This window comes from Tribolium madens, unplaced genomic scaffold (genome assembly GCF_015345945.1).
Source record: "Tribolium madens isolate multiple individuals breed KSU strain unplaced genomic scaffold, Tmad_KSU_1.1 Scaffold_20;HRSCAF=117;Tcas5.2_LG4, whole genome shotgun sequence".
Lineage (NCBI taxonomy): Eukaryota > Metazoa > Arthropoda > Insecta > Coleoptera > Tenebrionidae > Tribolium > Tribolium madens.
The window spans coordinates 3,152,823-3,170,891 of record NW_025400985.1 but is presented as its reverse complement, the minus strand read 5'-3'; the positions used below and the strand labels follow the sequence as shown (position 1 = coordinate 3,170,891).

At 30.2% G+C, this 18,069-nt stretch overlaps 1 protein-coding gene across 1 annotated transcript; it reads left to right on the top strand.

The window, feature by feature from the left end:
• Positions 1-1,026: 1,026 nt before the first annotated feature.
• On the top strand, positions 1,027-16,634 carry LOC123005987 (ATP-binding cassette sub-family G member 4). Its single transcript, XM_044400102.1, has 8 exons — positions 1,027-1,220; positions 6,458-6,647; positions 6,701-7,015; positions 9,370-9,944; positions 12,357-12,872; positions 15,389-15,489; positions 15,536-15,691; positions 15,742-16,634. The coding sequence occupies exons 2-8, from the start codon at positions 6,508-6,510 to the stop codon at positions 16,090-16,092; spliced, it is 2,154 nt and encodes a 717-aa protein (XP_044256037.1). The 5' UTR covers positions 1,027-1,220; positions 6,458-6,507; the 3' UTR covers positions 16,093-16,634.
• The last annotated feature ends 1,435 nt before the right edge of the window (positions 16,635-18,069 follow it).

Below are 18,069 nucleotides of genomic sequence, written 5' to 3'. Positions count from 1 at the left end.
CGAAATAAAATCCTGGTTACGGCCCTGCTTCATATTTATGAATAACCTATATGTAACAAGAAAAATCAGTGTAATTTGAAATTGATATCGCTGTAAAAAAAAACACTAAAAACAAGTGTAATTTGTTCTTACGAAATTCACCGTCGAAAATGGGGAGGTTTGCTATTTTTTGAGAATTTATCTTTCCGCCGCTGTAACTCGTTACAAATTACACTTACAAAAAAAATTTTGATACAGAAAATGTGAGGAATTGTGTCTTCTTTAACTTTTATCTGAACACTTTTGTCGCTGCGGAGTTATTTTGGAAAAACCGATTTTTTGTACCTTTCATCCAAGATGGCGGCTCCTCCAAGGTCGAAAACTTGGATTTTTTGTCAAGGCTTAGACCTTAACAACATATTAAAAAATTACTACTACCCCACTTTTTGTAGGGCAAAGGCCTTTTTTGGCCCTTACTGACTGGACTACTGTTTAATCTTATCTTTAATATAAAATGATTTATTTCCTTTCACAACGTGAATTTTTGTTTTAAATAGCGTATTAGTCTTCTTCTACCGTGATTATCATCTCATTTAAATTTCAACCTTAAACATCCTGTATTTTTAGCCATGCACCAAATTTCAATAAAATCTGAGAAACCGAAACTGTTTTAAAAACTATAACCATTGTATAAAATTTGAAATATAAGGGAAAAACATAACATGGCGTCAATTACTAATTAGCAATTATTTCGATTGCAATCAACAAAAAAATTTCTGTTATAAACGCCATGAATGTTGAAAATATGACGCATGGAAACTGGAAAATCAATGTTCAGTTTCTTCACCAGCTAGGTTCGTGTGTACTCAGACCATTTCGGTTGAAAATGGTGTAAAAGCAAACAGGGAAAGACCCCTATAGCGTTACTCATCGTTTCTTGTTCTGTAAGTACGTTTGCACCGAGCGTTCGTATGAGTTATTTTCGTCCAGCTATGGTCAGAGGATTTTCTAACTTAACGTTGGAGTTAGCTTTGTTTCACTGAGTAGGTGACCAATTCAAACAGCAATGTACAATGTTGGTAGTTAATTCAACAGCTGATGATGGCAGTGGATATATGACTTGTGGTGTGGGTCATTCGCAGATTGACAGTGAAGTGAACGGAACTCTGAGTGTGTATGTCCGCGAATTTCACATACTTTGTTTTTGGAAAAGGATGTTGTAACATATCTGAAGGCTAAAGGTATGTTTCGCATTTAACAATCAATATTCCTTGAATTAGAAATAGGAGTTCTACGTTTCCCGATCATTTAATGGTGGTAACATCAATAGTTTGCCCACAGGCAATTCATGAATTTTCTAATTACGAAATACTTGCTTATTTTTAGCGTTCACTGAATTTCCAACAAATTAAATATTATAACACGTATTGGCATGGTTAAGACACTTCCGCATTTTCAATTTTTGTATTTCGATTCAATCTTGTATTTCGACATTTCCTCATTATTTTACTTTGTTGTGGTAAAACACAATGGAATAAAAAACACTTTATTATTACTACTTGATTGTAAAATGATAATTTTCTATCAAGACTAGTAACAATAGCGTTTTTGATAAGTCTTATAATTACTCAATATTATTTTGTCCGCAATCTTATCATCTTTGGACAAACTGTAGGTAATTTAGTGTGGATAATTAGACAAATACTAATGATTTATACCGTTTTATATATTTTTATTTCTTAGTGATATTTAGTTTGTGGGGTTATATTGTTGTTGCCTTCAGATTAAAACAATTCAAAATTGAAAACTTTGGACGTAATTCACGTATCATTTTAATGTAAGTTAATTGTACATTATTTATTCCTGTTGTATGCGTACCTACACTGTGATTAAAATGACGTCAACAATGTGTAGCATGTTAAAATGCAAAAATGTTTTTATGCTTTTATCTAGCTATAATGTACACAACCAGATGGGGACTTGAAAAATTACATCTTTGTTAAAGTCTGTCTACAGGGTGTTCGTTTTTCGAGACCCACCATGGGGACCTCAGTTATTATAAGAGAGCGCATTTTTATGCTGAACAATAGTCTGAAAGAAAACTTAATAAAAAAACGGAAATTTGTAACTTTTGTTTTTATTTTTTCAAGCGAAAACTAAAAGACCTAGACGTCTTTAACTAAGATATTTTTAAAGCACTTTTTTACAAGGAATCTAAATCTGTTATCGTATTTTCCAAGGCGCTCTTGCTATCAAACTTACAACACTCAACTTTCGATTTTATTATGGACGTCATATTTGATTTCTGTATTTTTGAAAAGTATTTTTGTTCCTGATTACAACGATGTATCACACAATATGATCAAATTTTACATGCTGATCGAAATTTTAAAAAAGCGTTTTTGCGAAGAGTGCTTTGGAAAAAACACCAACAATTTTAATTAACAAACTAGATTTTGACGGTTCAGTTGACTTTGGATCTGGAAGTCACATTTCCGTCAAGCTCACCTTCTTAAAAACCAAGATTTTGAAATAGGAAAATGTGATAAACTAGAATTTATTCTTCGCAAAACAAAACAACACAAAGTTATGAAAGATGCTCAAATGCACCACCTTCAAAATTAGTTTGTTAATTAAAATTGGTGGCATTTTTTCCAAAGCACTCTTCGCAAAAACGTTTTTTCTTAAGTTTGATCAGTATGTAAAATTTGATCATATCGTGTGATACATCGTTATAATTAGGAACAAAAAGACTTCAAAAATACAGAAATTAAATATGGCGTCCATAAAAAAATCCAAAGTTGAGTGTTGTAACTCTGATATCAAGAGCGCATTGGAAAACAGACAGATTTAGATTCCTTGTAAAAAAGTGTCTTAAGAACGTCCTTTAATAAATAAAAACGAAAATTACAAATTTCCGTTTTTTTCCAATAATTCAAAAACTAATATTGACACATTAAATTTTATTTCAGTGAAAAATGCGCAACTTTACCCTAATTTAACTGATCTCGTATCTATTATAATAACTGAGATCCCCATGGTGGAGTCTACACCCTGTAGACAGACTTTACTAGGTTTTAAAATTGATAATGATAATATAGACCCGGTGAGTGGGAACAGATTTTTGGTTGTGATTTTTTCAGAGGGCATTATGATGCATAAATTCTCATAATAAGACTGTCTAACACTGAAATCCTCATTCAGATGAAAGGGGGGTTACTTTATGTATTTTAGGGTGCTGAAAGCGTATTTATAAACCATTAGACTCTTTATTCTCGAAATATTTTGTTAGAGAATTTTGATAATTGACCTGACTTGATATCTCTTAATTGGCAAAGATTTTTCTCTGTCACATACATGGTGTCCAATTAAAATATTAATGGTTTTACAGGTAGGTACGGAATACAATTTTTGCAATCATGTTTTTTGACAAAAACCTAAAATTCAAAGTCAAAAATAAAATAAAAAAACTGATACATTTGTAAAAATATTCTTTGCGTTTGAAGCGTAGTTACATATGTCTATAGAAGACTTTGTTATAAAAAAAATGATAGCGGAAATACCTTAATGATAATCATTATAAGTCTTTGTTGTTGTGAGAAGGTTTGTAATTTATATCTAAAAATAAAACGAGTAAAAACGTTTCTCAAACATTAAATTAATGGCTGATTTGGGTTTAAAGTTTCGATAAAATGCATTTAACACCTGTTCTGCTTGTTTATTTGTTTACATGTAAATAACTATTAAAAATATCAAGTTATGTAAAGAAGTATACATCGTTGCTGCAGTTTGACCTTTGAGCATTTTTTTTGATAAGTAGAAATTTTTTATGTGTAAGTGTAATCACTGGAATTATTCGCTGTTGTCCTTGTCTATATCAAACTAATTTTGTATTTTGTAAAGTTTTCTACGATTCAGTTTTAAATAGTTTTGAATAAAATTTTTCATTATTTGATGCAATATCTAACATTTATTCAATGAAAATAAAATTCGTTGTTTTGGTTTTACCTTTATTGATAAGCGTCCGCCACTTGACACATTTTTAAATGCTGCAAATATGGGTCGTAATTTAAATAGTGGCCAAAAATGCAATTCATTAAAATGTACTTACTTTAATTTTATGTTCGTACAACCAATATTAGTTCTCATAATTTCAAAGTAAATATTTAGTCTAAGTACTTTTACTGTTGCAGACAAAATACTTTGGTCATTATTTTCCTGATAATTTTATGTCACACAAGTGACATTGACGACCAAAGTATTTTTCCCCAATAGTACTCACCTAATGAATGAATTCGAATGAAGTTTACAGGCTATAAACAGTTTAAAATATTTAGCAAACTGTTGGTTATCTATTTAACTCTAAAAAATAAAATAAATAAGTCAACATTAGGTATTTTAAAAATATTTAATAATTTATTGTTATCGATTTTTAAATGTTTATTTACGTGTATATGAGGGTTTTTTCAAGGTCTAAGAGGCAAAGTGTAACTTGAATAAGTTTTTTAGATTATATTGGTAGACGAAAAATAATAGGTATTATACTTCGTGGTAAACAGGGTATCAGAACTCGCGCCCCAGAGAAAAATTTCAGATAAGATATCAGGAACATGAAAAAAATATTTAAAAATTGTATCTGTCAAAAAAAAATTGACATTTGACATTTTTTATGTCTATTTAATGATAGTAATGATCTTGTATATGTTTTTTTTATAATTTTTTAGTAAAGGTACAAAAATTTTACCAATAAAAGTCACAAATAACATTGAACAGAGTTACAATTTAGGATGCAACTTCCTTGTTTCCTTTTCTAATAGCCTGTAACAAAAAAACTTGGAAAATTATTTTTCCAACAGAAATAAATAGTCAAAGTGCAAAATTTAAACTCTCATAATTTCGAATTTTTTATAGATATAATTTTTTTTACATTTTTTCCATGTTCCTCGTATCCTACCTTACATGGCCTTTATCTCTGGGGCGCGAGTTCTGGCGCACCCTGTATAATATGTATCTACTTCGTACGGGTAAATCAATAATTCGTCTTTAAAGTAGAGCTTTTTTGCCATCAAATTATAATATTAGTAGATACTTTGGTCGTATTTTTGTAGGACAATTTAGTACATAGTAGTATTCATGACATCCTTATTAAGTTATTAACTATTATGGAGATACATAATATTATTTGATTGTATTAAATATATTCAAGGGCACTACCTGTTATTGTGAACTGCAAAGAATATTTTTTATTATTATTTACTTAAATGTTTAAATATACAGAGTGTTTCACATAACATTACGAAGCTTGCGCATAATGTACGCACCCAAATATACAAAAGTCACAGAAAACTGGATATAATAATAAATAAATATATTTAATTTTTGGAAACCCATGACAGTAGTTATCAAACTAATAAACTGCAGTTTTTAAGAAACAATTATTATTTGTTCTATCAAGAGACGGCATGAATATGATTCTAGTTTATCTGTCTTAATAACTAACTAACTAGAAACGTTGTAATTTTTGAAAGGGTGAACAAACTAGAGAAGATTATCCAATTTTTCAAAATTTGTAATCGAGTTCGTATCGTATTATTGATTGCATCTTACAGGCGCAGGCCTCGTAAAATTATGTGAAACACCCTGTATGTATAAGTACTTGTTAGAGAAAAAGTATTCAGATTAAGATATTAAGAAGATATAAAAATAAGTGTTTATGCAAAATAAAAAATATATACATCAAACTCAATATATACTATTACTCAATCTGAAAAAGTAACTGTGATACGAATAAATACGTAGAATTTTTCTCATTAAACAAACGATTTACTTTGAACAAAAGAATATCTTAGCAGTTCACTTGATAGTTATATCTGTTTAATAAAAAAACTTATTCTTCAATTCGAAGCAAAATACCTAGAACACTTTGATGCTAAACTCAAAGATTAATTGGGTCAGACTTTAATTTCCGTTTTTAAATACAATAAAATAACCTGACCGTAGCTACTTGCAATTTAGCGAACAATAGATTTGCTTGTGTTATCAGTCATTGACAATATTTATCTCACACCTGGGTTGAATAGGTATCCCGAACATTTGTCTGGTTCACAGAACTCGATGATGTAACTTATTTAAACTGATTGCTTCCACTTGAACTATATCTAAATGTCAATGAAATTTGCATTATCTTAAATAAAATTCACACACTTTATTATTATTTTTTCATCACTAAAATTAAGTTTATTATTATTGTTTGGTTTTAAAACAGGTGTGAATGTGAACATAATTCGTTTGTTGAACACTAACAATAATAATCGATATTTTGTTGCCTTTTTATTTACATTTTTACGGTAAAAACTCCATAAATGTTGTGTCTAGAAAAACAAACAAATCAAATTTGTTACAACTTATCTCCACTCTTTAAACACATTTTTGTTCGTATCAACTTAAAAACATTTAGTATTTGTTGCTGTTTTTTTAGGCAGAAAAAAGCATTTCTGGTTAAGCAGACCAATGCATTTTTGACAAAAAATGGCAGACCCAAAAAGTGTAAAAATAAATTTGTCTACGGAAACTGAAGATGGGAACGAATCCGTGTCCTATAATGCTAGAGCCGTTTGTTCGCCGCCGCCTAAAGAACTCGAATCCCTCAACAATGCAACTGTTTTAAGGTAAAAACTAATTTCAGTAGTTTTGACAAAACTAAAAAAAATTTAATTTTCAGTGGATCGCAGAATAATCTATGTAACGGCTCTTCGTCTGTGACAATAACTAGTTCTGGAGCACTAAGAAAAGTTCCAAACAATAGCCCGACTGGTCATAAAAAACCTATGATATCTCTAACACACTTGCCAAAGAGACCACCTGTCGACATAGAGTTTATAGATTTATCGTATTCGGTCTCGGAAGGTCGGAAGCGAGGTTACAAGACAATACTGAAATGCGTGAATGGAAAATTTAGATCTGGGGAACTTACTGGAATTATGGGGCCTTCTGGGGCGGGAAAAAGCACTTTGATGAATATTCTGGCCGGATACAAGTAAGAATTAAAATTCTAATTAGAAAATTATCTTTTTGCAACCTTGAACAGGTGTGACTAGTCAAAGGTTGAAAAATAAAAATAACATGATTATTGTCGGTGAAATTTTACAAGAATCAAAGTTTTAACAGTTTTGGGACCACAGTTATGGTTTAAAACCGCGAGCACAACAATAAAGGCAACGAATGGTTAATTTGGACCAAAATATAAACAAACTTAAAAAAAAATCGTAAAAGGACTCACACACGGCATTTTATCGTTGTTCTGTTAAAATAATAAACACTTTCTTAATTTCTTATTTATATAGAGTAATTTATAAAAATGAAGCTATGTTTAAACCTCAAAAATGACCTATAAAATATTGTTGATTTAAATAAATCGTGTCCTGTCTCTACTGATAAGAATTTTACTGTCCTCGGAATGTGGGTATGGAAATTTGTTTTTTTTTTGTAATAATTTTGGAACCATTTGACCAAATGTTATAAAATTTGGAACAGTTACTTGCAAGAACATACCTTTTGAAGTGGTACCGGAGTAGATGTATGATTGTAGGAACTTTAAATTTTTTGGTGTTTTTTAAAAGGCTGTAATTCGTCTAAAAATGGTCGTACTTTTTTTTTTTAATTAAAAACAAAACTGTTTTGAAGCCTTAAGTTTCTTGTTTTGAGATCTTTTGCTAAAATTTTTTTTCGTGGTACGATTACCACGCAATCCTAGTAATATCGTGAGAAAAAAATCTAAAAAATGTCCTATTAGATCTTTTTATGATTTTTTGGAAAATATTTGTTTTTCATCCTCAACATGGATTTGAAGAAAAGAGAAAAAGTAACTTTTTGCGTTGTTTTAGAAAATCTACTGCGTATTCACTAATATTGATGGGGAGACTAATGTTTTTAGGTGGTTTTTCAGCTTAATGTACTTCTCATAAGCCTGTAAATTTTTAAATCGATCCATTACACCCTTTTCTCGGACCATTTTATCAAAGTTTTACAAAAGAATTAAAGGAACAATTGCAGATATTGTTTCTGAATATTGTCTACTCTGTCAAAATAAGAAAAACAATTTTTTCAGTTTTTTTTACAATTCTGCATTATTTACATTTAAAAAAGAGTTCAAAACAAATTCAAAAAAATATTTTTGATTTTTTTTCAAAAATTAATCAGTATTGTTTCTTGAATTTTTTTACAAATCTAATAAATTAAAAATCTAAAACATTCTTTTTGAGTTTTTTTTTTCAAAAAATAAGCAGTATTCTTTCTTGAATGTTTTTACAAATTTTCAAAAAACAATTGTTTATTTTTTTTTTATTTTTAAGAAAGAACTAATACAACATTGTAAAAATAGTAGAAAAAAAATCGTTTTTTTTCATTTTGATGAAGATTAAACAATATTCAGAAACAATATGTGCAATTGTTTCTTTAATTCTTTTGCAAAATTTTGATCATTCGGTCCGAGAAAACGATGGATTTAAAAATTACAATGAGCTGAAAAAAACCTAAAAACATTAGCCTCTCCATTAATATTAGTGAATACGCGGTAGATTTACTGAAACAACGCAAAAAGTTACTTTTTTCATTTTCCATTAAATCAATGTTGAGTTTAAAAAAAATATATTTTTCAAAAAATTATTAAAGGATCTTGTAAGACATTTATCCAAGTTTTTAACACTATTTTTATATTCTCTCTGTGGTCGTTGGTTGTTGAGATACCGATGATCAAAGACAAAAGGATTCTTTTTAATTGACGTAGAGAAAATATGAAAAAAAGCGTATTAAAAATTTAGATTTTTTTCTCACGAAATTTCTTAGGAGTGCGTCGCAACCATAGCATAGGAAAAAAATTAGCAAAAGATCTCAAAACTAGAAACTTAAAGCTTCCAAATAGTTTTTTTTTTAATCTAGATACAATTTTTAGATGAATTACGGCCTTTGAAAAATTACCAAAAAATTTAGAAAAAATTTTTGTTCCTTAGTAGTGTAGTTTGGAAACCTAAAGTCTCAAAAATTAGTCTGTTTTTTTTTCATCACTATTGAAATATACAGTGATTTAGAATACGTTAATTTAACAGATAAGACCCGCTAATTAATTGTCTGATATCACATTTTGTTAGTATTTTTTACACATAAATCAGCGAGGCGACCAACAACAAATACTTTTCTGTTATTTTCTGTATTAATTAAGTAGCATCAATGGGGTCTATGAACGTCGCCGGTCATCAGAGTTGACTTGTCTGTTGTGAACAACGACTGAACTTTGGTCTCTTTTAAATTAATAAATTTGTTTAAATCAAATGATTAAAATTCTAACAAAAGCCGAATCTATCTAGATCTTTGACAATAGTTGTATGTTTTCAGGACGTCCAATTTGGATGGTTCTGTTCTAATTAATGGTAAAGATCGAAGTCTGCGACGATTTCGAAAAATGTCTTGTTACATAATGCAAGATGACTGTTTATCTCCGCATTTAACAGTAAAAGAAGCAATGACAGTATCAGCGAATCTCAAACTAGGCAAAGGAATAACCAATTCCGAAAAAAAAGTTGTAATCAGTGAGATTATGGAAACATTGGGATTACAGGACTGTACAGATACCTACGCCGCTAGTTTATCTGGTGGACAAAGGAAACGACTCTCTATTGCCTTAGAACTTGTAAATAATCCACCAGTAATGTTTTTCGATGAACCAACGAGCGGTTTAGACAGTTCGTCTTGTTTCCAATGTTTATGTTTGTTGAAATCTTTAGCAAGAGGTGGAAGAACTGTGATATGTACCATACATCAACCTTCGGCTAGATTATTCGAAATGTTCGACCATTTATACATGCTAGCGGAAGGACAATGCATCTACCGGGGCAACGTCTCGGGATTAGTTCCTTTCCTTTCAAGCATGGGGCTTAATTGCCCCAGTTATCACAATCCTGCTGATTATGGTAAACATTCTTCTGCTATACAAGCTGCGCCAGAACTCCGTCCCAGAGAAAAATTTAAAAAATTCTGTCTATAAAAATTTCGAGGTTATGAGAGTTTATTTTTTGCTACAGGCTATTAGAATAAGAGGAAACAAGGAAGCTGTATCCTAAATTGTAACTTACTGACAAAATTTTTGTACCTTTACTAAATAATTATAAAAAACATACAAGATCATCAATCATTAAGTTGACATAAAAAATGTCAAAATTTTTTGCCAGATAGAATTTTTTAAACATTTTTTCCATGTTCCTGATATCCAATGTTGCTAGGTGTGGTGAAATTTCACCAGAACTGGTGATTTTCATGTTAGTTTGGTGATTTGGTGAAAACTTTTGTGAAAATTCTAATATCTGGTGATTTTTGGAAATGAAAAAAAAACTGTTTTTCGAGCATTTTCCACGTTTTCAACCAGAAACTTTTATCGAAAAAGTCAAAAATTGGTTAAAAATAGTTGTGTTTGTTTTCTACAAGATTTTACTAAACAGGATCGAAAATGAGAATTTATTTTTGTCCTTTTCGAATACTTTTTCATCTAGAAACACAATTATTTCGCAAAATTTCGCAAAAAAAAAACAATCTAAAAATTCAACAAATTCGACCAAAAACGGTGTTATTTTTGGCCTTTCCAAGTCCAAGCTCTTTTTTGAGATAAAAACAAAGAAAATTGTAAATATTTCAAAATTAAATCGAAATTGATATCACTTTTCATTTACTTTGAAAATTTTTGTTCAAACACGCTTAAAAATCACAAAAACATATTGATGTTTCTTCTTGTTTGTTTCACTCGATTTAACTGGTTTTTGAGCAAAATAAGACAAAATAAGCCGAGAATGTTTTTAGGCACGTTTTTGTACTACAATCTCAGGTTTTTTGGACATTAATTTTGCATTTCTTGAGAGTTTTAGCACGGTTTTCAGCTAGAAAAGCAATTATTTCGCTAAAAACAATCAAAAATTCAAGAAATTCGACCAAAAACGGCGTTCTTTTTGCCCTTTTCAAGTGTTTAAGCTCTTTTTTGAGATAAAAAGAACGAAAGTTGTAAAAATTTCGTTGTAGCAGGCTACAAAATTAAATCGAAATTCATATCATTTTTCATTTATTTTGAAAAATTTTGTTCAAATACGCTTAAAAATTACAAAAACAATTGATATTGATCTTATATTTTTGTTTGTTTCACTCGATTTAACTTTTTTAAAATAAGACAAAATAACCCGAGAATGTTTTTAGGCACGTTTTTGTACTACAATCTCAGGTTTTTTGCAAAATTTCGCTAAAAAGAACATTAATTTTGCATTTCTTGAGTGTTTTAGCACGGTTTTCAGCTAGAAAAGCAATTATTTTGCAAAATTGGTTAAAAACAAGCCAAAAAAAATCACAGAATTAGGCCGAAAATGATATAATTTTTTCCTTTTTCGAAAGTTCAAGCAGATTTTTAAGCTGAAAACTCTGTTTTTTTTGGCAAAGCTTGCCATAGAACATGTAAAAATCACTAAATTGTTATAAAAAAAATAAATTATGATATTTTTAGGCTTAGGCTTTAACTTGATCATTTCCTCAAATTTTCTCGAAGACAAAATAATCGGAAAACACCAAATTGGTAAAAAATTGTTCTACGAGATATTACTAAAAAAGTCGACAATGAAACTTATTTAAATCTTTTTCGAATACTTTTTCCGCTTGAAACACATTTTTATTACAAAATTTTGTTAAAAACAAGCCACAAATTCAACACAATAGCCAAAAACGGAGTTTTTGAGAGATAAAAACAAAAAAAGTTGATTGCGTTGAAACAGGTTAAAAAATTACAAAATTAAATCGAAATTGATATCATTTTTTAGCTTGTTTAGTTTGCAAAATCTTCTCCAAACATGCCTAAAATCACAAAAAGGATTGATATTGATGTTTTTTGTTTGTTTCGCTCAATTTAACTGGGTTTTGAGAGCAAAATTAAGACAAAAATAAGCTGAGAAACCACAAAATTTGGCCGAAAATGCTTTTAAGGACATTTTTGTACCTTTCGCTAAGACAAATTAAAAAATCACGAAATTAAGTCTAGAATTACATTTCTCGAGCATTTCAACACGTTTTTCAGCTAGAAACGCAATTATTTCGCAAAATTTTGTTGAAAAATCACAAAATTAACCCGAAATACATTTCGTTTTTGCTTTTTTCAACAGTTTAATCGGATTTTTAGCGTTTTTTCGCGAGATATATCCATACAAATCGTAATCTGGTGAAAATTTGGCGAATTTGCAACACTGCTGGTATCTTATCTTACTCGAAATTTTTCTCTGGGACGCAAGTTCTGACATTTATTTATTTTTGGAATGTGTATTTATTTTAAAGAAAAAAATTGACATGTTTGTTTCTAGTAATGGAAGTGGCTTGTGGTGAGCATGGCGACTACGTGCAGAAATTAGTGGTCGCAGTAAACGCAGGAAGATGCAATAACTACTTGCAAAAATCGGATCAGCGTGGCAAACTGATATCAAACGATATTGCTAAAGAGACAATACCACTAAAACCGCAGTGTGAGTCCCTCCCAGTGCCAAACGGCTTCTCTAAAACTTCCACTTCGACGCCGGCAACGTGTACGACATCATTACTGGATTCGTCAGAAAATTTGCCCAAAATTGAAAAAAGTGGCTTTCCAACATCTGGATTAGTCCAGTTTTGGATTTTATTGAAGAGGACGATTGCTATAACACTCAGGGACAAAACACTCACCAGAATGAGGCTTGTGGCTCATATTATCATAGGAATATTGCTTGGCTTGATCTACTATGACATTGGCAATAATGCTGCTAAAGTTACAAGCAATGCTGGGTGCTTATTTTTCACAACAATGTTCACAATGTTCACCGCCATGATGCCCACAATTTTGACATGTATGTAACACGGGAGTTAGACTAGGATACGACACGATATACAAGTTTTAAGAGCAATGAAATAAAAAAATGGCTGTATTTACTATTAAATTCTCAATAATAAGAGATAAAGGTAATGCAAAAATTTTATTCATTAGAAGTATTGGGAGTTCTAACAGTGATATTTATCTAAAATTTAATAAAATAATCGTTTAGATCCTGCTCAATGAAAATATTTTCAAGATGGCAGCACTTCCGGTTACACTGGGTATCAACTTTGTTATTTTAAATAGAAAGTTTAAGTTTATCAGACTTCCCTATATCTAAATTTAACTGTTTTTTGAATTTATTTTAATTTGCCTCTTCCTCTCCAAAAATCGATAACTCTACTATTTTTAATTATTTTGAAATCGTGGTTGGGCATATGAAAAAAAGGTTAGATCTTTTCTTTCGCGTATTTATAATTGGAAAAATAATTAACAGACCTCCAAAATTTAAGGTTACGTTTGGGAAACTTCAAATACCCGTAATTTTTTGAAATGGCCTTAATTTTTTCTTCACTAAATGAAAGAGAATTTAATTCTGCATATATCTGTGTTAACATTCCCTATACCTAAATTTAATGATTTCCAAGTTATTTTTATTTTTTTTACAATAAAACAAATTCATTACTACCTATGGTAGTTTTCGCATAGTTTGCCATGGAAATATATCTCATTAAAAAAAAGTTTTTTTTACAATTGTGTTATTCTTTGCGTAAATACAAAATAAATTTGAATAACTTTGATATTCTATTTTTTTTTTCTTATTTCTTTAACAACCTATAGGTTGCAATGCCTCTAAAGTACTTAATTTTTAAACAGATTATGAACTTTTTTTTCATCAAGACAGGGTGTTTTTATAGAAAAAAAAAAACCAAACATGCCTGAAAAGCGGGATAAATTTCGTCTACTTCCTGAAAAATTATCTGATTCAGACTTATCTGATTATTCCGAAAGTGAAACAGACGGAAGCGACCAAAATTTTATTTTTGCTAGAGCTTTGGTTTCAGAAATTGATTCAAAAAAGAGTTGTGTAGCAGATGAAACAGAATCCTCATCGGAGGACGAAGAATCTTCTCTTATACCACCACCCACGTAAAAAGGAAAACTCAAAATACGTGCAACAGCCAACAGCAAAACAAAAATTCATTTTTAATTTTAATTGGACAAAGAATGACATAACCAATAACGAAGAATTCCAACCACCAATAATATATTTTGTATTTTTTTTTGAATAAATCTTAAATTTCTTAAATAGGCAAAGTGACCAAAGTATCAAAGTACGTTTTCTAATAACAAATATCAATTACTAACACCTAAAATGCGATTCTAATGTTACTTGAATAATTCTTACAAGCTTTCATAGTTGTCTTTTTATTTAAACTGGTCCTGCCGCTTACAGGGTTAAAATAACGAAGTTGATATCCACTTCCGGTGTGCCGCCATCTTGAAAATATTTTTATTGTGCAAAACCTAACCGATTATGGCTACAAACATAATTTTAGATAAATATCATTGTTAGAACTCCCAATATTTCTAATGTGGGGTTTAGCCCGAAAAGCCTGTATTTAAAAAAAATAATTTGTCTCATATTTTTGAAAATGCTGCGAATACGGTTAAAGGTATAAGAAAAATATAAAGGAAAAAGTTGTAGAGAATAAAATTTTCAAGAAAAAAGTTTATGAGAGATACCTCTATCTTCAATAGTTTAGGTCCTAAAGACTTTCAAAGACGCTCAAGTGTCATTTTTACCAGTGGTCAAGAAACAAAAAATTAATTTAAACCTAAACGGTTGAAGATAGAAATATAGTCTCCCGGACTTTTTTGTGGGAACTTTAATTCTCTACAACTTTGTTTCCTACACTTTTTTTGTATCTTCAACCGCATTTGCAGCGTTCTCAAAAATATCGAAAACAGTATTAAAAATAAATTATAATTGCGTTCCGCCCAATATTTTTGAAACGGTGCGAATATGGTTAAAGATACAAAAAATGTGTGAGAAACAAAATTGTACAGAATAAAATTTGCTACAAAAAAGTCCGCGAGACCATATTTCTACCTTCAACGGTTTAGGTTTAAATTGCTCTGGCACTAAATCACTAAGATAGAGGTATTGTCTTGGGGAGTTTTTACTAGAAAATTTTATTCTCTACAACTTTCTTTCTTACATTTTTCTTATATCTTCAACCGTATTCACAGCATTTTGAAAAACATAAAACGGAGCACAAATTTTAAATTTTAAATATTTTTTTCTCATAGTTCTCGTGAGAAATTTAGTCTTTCGTTTTTCACAGCTTATTAAGAATGTAAAGCTCGACAGTTTTGCATTTTTTCCAAGCAATTGAAATTAATTTAAAACGATTTGAAACTGAGACGGTAAAACGCTATCAGCCGTACTATATTTTGGGTCCAAAAAATTGAGCAAATTTGAATCTCGTGTCGTCTCCTAGTATGTAGTTCTCCGTAGTTTTGAGTCACTACAATTCTATTTTTTAGTTCCTCTGGAAATGTCTGTTTTCGTAAGAGAACACTTAAACTATTGGTATTCACTAAAAGCGTACTATTTTGCCAAGACTCTAGCCGATATACCATTTCAGGTTTGTATTTTGTTAAATTGTCAACTTTATTTGAAATAATTTTTAGATCGTTTTAACTGCTTGCTACGTCATGGGAGTATACTATTTAACTTCGCAGCCTCTAGAAGCCAAAAGGTTCGCTATGGTTCTGCTAATTTCAGTACTGACGGCACTGGTATCCCAAAGTTTTGGGTTATTGGTTGGTGCAGCCTTTAATATTGAGGTTTGAACCTTGGGTTTACGAAGAAGTGGATTTTTGATTCTCATTTTTAGGGTGGGGTGTTTCTAGGACCAATATCAACGATTCCATTAGTGCTATTTTCGGGGTTCTTTGCAAATCTCAAAGATATTCCAGTCTACTTAAAGTGGTTGCCGTATATGAGTTATGTCAGGTATAGTTTTGAGGCTACAATGATATCGATATATGGCTTGGATAGGCCAAAACTGGATTGTCAAGATGACTACTGCCATTTCAAGTACCCGACAAAGTTCTTGGACCAAATGGCAATGAAAAGCGACATGCTCACATACACTATCGATGTTGCAGTCCTCTGCGGACTTTTTGTTGTACTTAGGATATGCGCATATTTTGTCTTGCGAATTAAACTACTTCAAGTCCGTTAAAAAAGGAAACTGTAAATTGCGACATTTTTAATTACCTATGTCATAGTCTAGTGAATTTTGTATTGTGATGTATTTATATATAGGTACTTTTTACGTGATGGTATTAAATATTATCTATTATTTATAATTAAAACACTTTGATTAGTTATCTACTCACAATTTCTGTTACAAAAATCATAAGGTACTAAGCTAGAGTTGTTGCAGAGCCGTATTTTTTATAGAGTTACACCTAGAGTGGGCAGCAATGCTTAAGTAGAGCTAACCCAAATCGAGTTTTTATTGACAATAATGCTTTACGGAAATGTAGTAAGAAGGGACAATGCACAAATTTGTTAACATTGTTGCTCATTCATACTCATTATTAAAACATCGACACTTTAACTGGAAAAGAGAAGGTTCTACCAATTCTATCTTGCTTTTGCATTAAAAATTATACAGAATGCGCCAGAACTCGCGCTCCAGAGACAATTTTCAAGTAAGGTAAAATACCGGGAACATGAAAAAATGTTTAAAAAATTCTATCTGTCAAAAAATTTTGACATATGACATTTTTTATGTCTATTTAATGATGCTGATGATCTTGCCACAAATAACATTGAACAGAGTTACAATTTAGGACACAGCTTCCTTGTTTTCTCTTTTAATAGCCTATAGCAAAAAAAACTTGTAAAATTATTTTCCCAACAGAAATAAATAGAGTCAAAGTGCAAACTTTAAACCCTCATAACTTCGAAATTTTTATAGATAACATTTTTTCCATGTTCCTGGTATCTCACCTTTTTTTTTTCTCTGGGAGCGAGTTCTGGCGCACCCTATAGTTATGTTTGAAGCAAGTCTACTGTTACGGTTCCTCATTTCACCAATAGATGTTACCTAACCGTTTCAGAATATTTGCTTTTTTGGCTGTGCTCAGTTATTTCATCCCATTACTTGGTTAACTTTCTAACAAAAAAAAACGATACTTGCAAAGTACTAACTGAATATATTTTTCTAAAAATGTGTTAGGACTCGAATTCGAGTGGAAATGCGACCATATAATTATTATTTCAACTCGAAATTGATATCCATGACAATAGCAATTTTTTTGTCAGGCTTTCAAAACTTTATTTTCACTCAATTTTTAAAAATAATTGGTAATAACAAAATCAAGAGCACATTTTTGTGGTCGATGGCAAAAATAGTGTTTGACCACTTAAATTATGTTTTGTGTTATTTTTTCACACATAAAAAGAGTACGAGAAATTGTGCCAGCTCTTGATAGGTACCAAGATATCTGTGTTAATTAATTCACTTTGTATGTATACATTTCACACAAAATAAAATTTTGTACTAAGGGATACTAATCTTGAATTTTATTTTAAAGTGCATTTTGCATATTTACTTTGCAAATCTAATTCAAATGGTTTTGTGGCTAAGGGATAATTTCCACACAAAAATAGATGAAATGAATGAATCTCAAGTAATTTATAATATATCACTAACTTAGTGTTTAATTTTTTTTTATCAAGTACAGTTGCGGAATTAAAATTTCGGGCAGTATTTTTTTGTATCTTTAAAAAGTTTTCTGTAAACTATCTTTTATGTCATCATGACTGACATTTGACTATTAAACTTATTTTTTTTGTTGTTAAAATAGTTAATTAAACAAATTGTCTGTCTTAGCAAATTTGTTAATTAAACTAAGTATCGCTTTGGTCTGCTGCCTATTCTTTATTATGCCACAAATCATTATTTTTGAAAGTAAATATATGAAAAAATAATGTAAAGGTTGTTTTAAAGTTTACATGAAAATGACACTACTGTCCGAAATTTTAATTCCGCAATTGTACTTACTTTTTTAACATAAAACTCAATTTTTCAAAATTTAGGAACTTTTGCTCTAATAAGGTTGTGGTTTGTGGTTGGTGATAAATGTTACAAAATTTGAAAGTTCAACTTTCGAAGTGTCAAGTCTTAAGTATTTATCAAAATTTTGTT